This window comes from Poecilia reticulata, unplaced genomic scaffold, assembly GCF_000633615.1.
Source record: "Poecilia reticulata strain Guanapo unplaced genomic scaffold, Guppy_female_1.0+MT scaffold_1352, whole genome shotgun sequence".
In the NCBI taxonomy this organism is placed as follows: Eukaryota; Metazoa; Chordata; class Actinopteri; order Cyprinodontiformes; family Poeciliidae; genus Poecilia; species Poecilia reticulata.
Window position 1 is genome coordinate 1 of NW_007616087.1, and position 3,335 is coordinate 3,335.

General features: G+C 50.0%; 1 protein-coding gene across 1 annotated transcript; it reads left to right on the plus strand.

Moving 5' to 3' along the window:
• Positions 1-109: 109 nt before the first annotated feature.
• LOC103461411 (probable C-mannosyltransferase DPY19L4) lies at positions 110-3,052 on the plus strand. The gene is made up of 6 exons (XM_008403711.2): positions 110-312; positions 658-714; positions 1,303-1,385; positions 1,470-1,596; positions 2,449-2,607; positions 2,682-3,052. The coding sequence occupies exons 1-6, from the start codon at positions 223-225 to the stop codon at positions 2,838-2,840; spliced, it is 675 nt and encodes a 224-aa protein (XP_008401933.1). The 5' UTR covers positions 110-222; the 3' UTR covers positions 2,841-3,052.
• The last annotated feature ends 283 nt before the right edge of the window (positions 3,053-3,335 follow it).

The following is a 3,335-nucleotide window of genomic DNA, read 5'->3' on the forward strand; positions in this document are numbered from 1 at the left end:
CTGGTGTCTCTGTCCTGGTGTCTCTGTCCTCTTTCTGTCCTGGTGTCTCTGTCTTGATGTCTCTGTCCTGGTGTCTGTCCTGATGTCTCTGTCCTCTTTCTATCCTGATGTCTCTGTCCTGATGTCTCTGTCCTGGTGTCTCTGTCCTGATGTCTCTGTCCTGGTGTCTCTGTCCTCTTTCTGTCCTGCAGGGTGAAGTATTTGTGGACGCCGTCCGTCTGCATGTTCACGGCGTTCGGCGTGTGTTCTCCTGACCTCTGGATGACCTTGTTCAAGTGGCTCCGGCTGAAGTCCGTCCATCCGGTCGTGTTGGTCAGTATCGACCAATCAGGATGAGTAAATATTAATATATTCATTATGATGCTTTCAGGCTCAGTGATATATTTATAGAATTGTTTAATGCAACAAAAGTAAAGGAGCTGAAGTCTTTTGGAAAACTTGCTTCTCTAAAACACTTGGTTATTCTTTGTTGTCATGGCAACATGTTGTTAAAATGGTGAGACGGGTCGTAGAAGGCTGTGTTGTTTCTTCATAATAACGTCTGAGGACGGCTGTGAGTCCGACTTCCTGTTTCAGCTGTTGGCGCTTGGCGCCGTGCTGAGGATCCACGAACGGTCCGGTTCTGGTTCTGAGCCTCCGCTGTTGTTTTCTGTCCAGTCTCTGATCCTGAGCACGGCGGTTCCGACCATCATCGGCTTCAGCTTGTGGAGAGAGGTGAGAATCCGGCACGATCCGGTTCTGTTCATGAAAGGTCCGCCTGGTTCTGGATCCACCCGGGTCCAACGGTTCCACCCAGATCCCCTCACTGAGGCCATTTTCCAAGATGGTCATCAACGGCCAACATTTATCACAGATGAATACTTTTGCTGTCAAACATTTGGACCCATAGAAATAATATTTACAGGTAATGTTTTGCTTTTTCAAGATGGCCGCCCTCGCTCTCGGGACTGAAATTTCCAACTAGATGTATGTAGATGGATGTGTTTGGTCCCAAAAAGATGGCCGACATGTAATGGAGAATATATGGACGCACTAAAATCGGCTGTAAACAAGAATCTTTGCTTTGCTAAAGCTAAACTGCTAACAGATAAAATGAATGAAGATGAAGACCAAAGCAGAAAACAAATGAAGTTCAGCCAAGTCATGAGAATGGGCAACATTTATGGCAATGACTGGCTTAAAAGGCTCAAAAACACCAGCCATCTTGGAAAATGGCCGTCATTCTGAAATTCCAGTGGCTGGTATAAACCTGACCTGAGGGGTTAGCATGCTAATGCTAATGCTGGATGTTTCCCGTTGCAGTTCTACCCGCGGGTTCTGGCGGAGCTGGCCGACCTGCAGGAGTTCTACGACCCGGACCTGATGGAGCTGATCGCCTGGATCAGGTGCTTCCTTTGGACTCTGTGTACGGCGGTCCTGGTTCCGGTCCAGGTTCTGGTTCTGGTTCCAGTAACCCAGTCTCTCTGCAGGTCTCAGGCTCCAGCTGTGTTCGCCGGCAGCCCTGTTCTACTGGGAACCATCAAACTGTGTTCTGGTTCCGTCGTCACCAGTTTACCCGTTTACTCCGACTTGGACCTGCTGAGGAGAACCGAAGATGTGAGTTCAGATTATTTTATAATCTAGAGCCAGAAAATCTGGATTAAACTGGAGAAAGAAGCCGCTGCTGACGACTTCCTGTCTGTGGCTCCTACTTCCTGTTTTATACAGATCAACATGTTTCTGCCCTGATAGAATGAGATGTTTTCCTGTCTTTCATGTCTGGAAATGTTTTTTTATAATCATAACGGTCTCCATGTTGAAACGGTTTCAACTGAGCTACTATTGACAAAATGCTCCAAAAACAACCAATCAGAGCCAGGAGGCGGGGCTTAGCGCTGTCAGTCAACCTCATGCACTCTAGACCAGGGGTGTCAAACTCCAGTCCTCCAGGGCCGGTGTCCTGCAACTTTTAGAAGTGCCTCTGCTGCACCACACCTGAATAGAATAATTAGGTCATTAGCAAGGCTCTGGAGAACTGAGGAGGTAATTAAGCCATTTGATTCAGGTGTTTTGTACCTGTGGCACATCTAAAAACTGCAGGACAGCGCCCCTTCAGGACTGGAGTTTGACACCCCTGCTCTAGACCATTTACCCGGCGTCATCGGTTTCCATGCTAACTAGCCTTAGCATGCGTGATAGGCTATGCTAGCTGCAGTGTAGCAGAGAGGGTGATGAGCAGCGCCACACAAGATTGTGATTGACAGCACTAAGACCTGCCTCCTGGCTCTGATTGGTGGTTTCTAGTTCACGCTGGGAGAAGATGGAGGAACTTGATATTTTCAGATTATCTGTCACCTAAACTGTCACAGCATGTTTGAACGTTGTTTCTAAAGGTTAGCTGTGGTTTAAGTGCGAAGCGTCCTGCAGACAGCAGCAGGTGATAAACGCTTCGATGGGTGTGACCCTCAGACCTTCCAGGTGTACGCCATGATGTCTGCCGAGGACGTCTACAAGCGGCTGGCGGCCCACAGAACCGCCTTCGTCATCGTGGAGGAGTCCATCTGCAGCGACGTCCAGCTGAGGACGGGCTGCCGGGTCAAAGACCTGCTGGACGCCGCCAACAGACAGGTGAGTCCCGCCGCTGGCCCGGCCCGCCGCGACGCCTTCTGGTGCTCACCGACTGCGTGTTCTGACCCGTTCAGGCGGCCCGGTCCCAGATGGACTCCTTCTCCAAGCACGGCCGCTTCTGCCAGGAGGTCAAGATGAACTACTCCCCCTACACCAACTACTTCACCCGGGTGTTCTGGAACCGCTCGTACCACGTCTACAGGGTGAACCCCGTCATTTCCTTCCAGTACTGACCGCTGGACGGCTCTGGACCGGCTCTGGACTCTGCAGTCCTGGCTGCAGTACTGCTGATGGCCACCTGGTGGCTGAAGAGGCGCTTCGGTCCTCGCTCAAGTCACAGCTGGTTCTGATTGTCTGAAGCTCTGAGTCGGTCAGGTTCTGCAGTGGGAATGTCCTGCACAGACGTGGTTCTGTGCAAAAGTTATAGGTCAGAAAAAAAAAAAAACAGACCTGAAGATGGCAAAGAACTGGACTGAGGTCCAACGAGACGATCTTCAGAAAACCTGAGGATCTGCTGACCTGGAACATTTAAAGGACGGACAGACGGACGGAGTGGCTCCTGTCTGCATCCTTCTTCTTCCTCATGGAGAAATCCTGCTCCAGTGATTCTGCCCTGCAGGAATGGAGTCATGTGATCATTTGGTCACTTCGTTCATTTGGTCATGTGATCATTTAATCATTCGTTCATTTGGTCATTCGTTCATTTGGTCATGTGATCATTTGGTCAT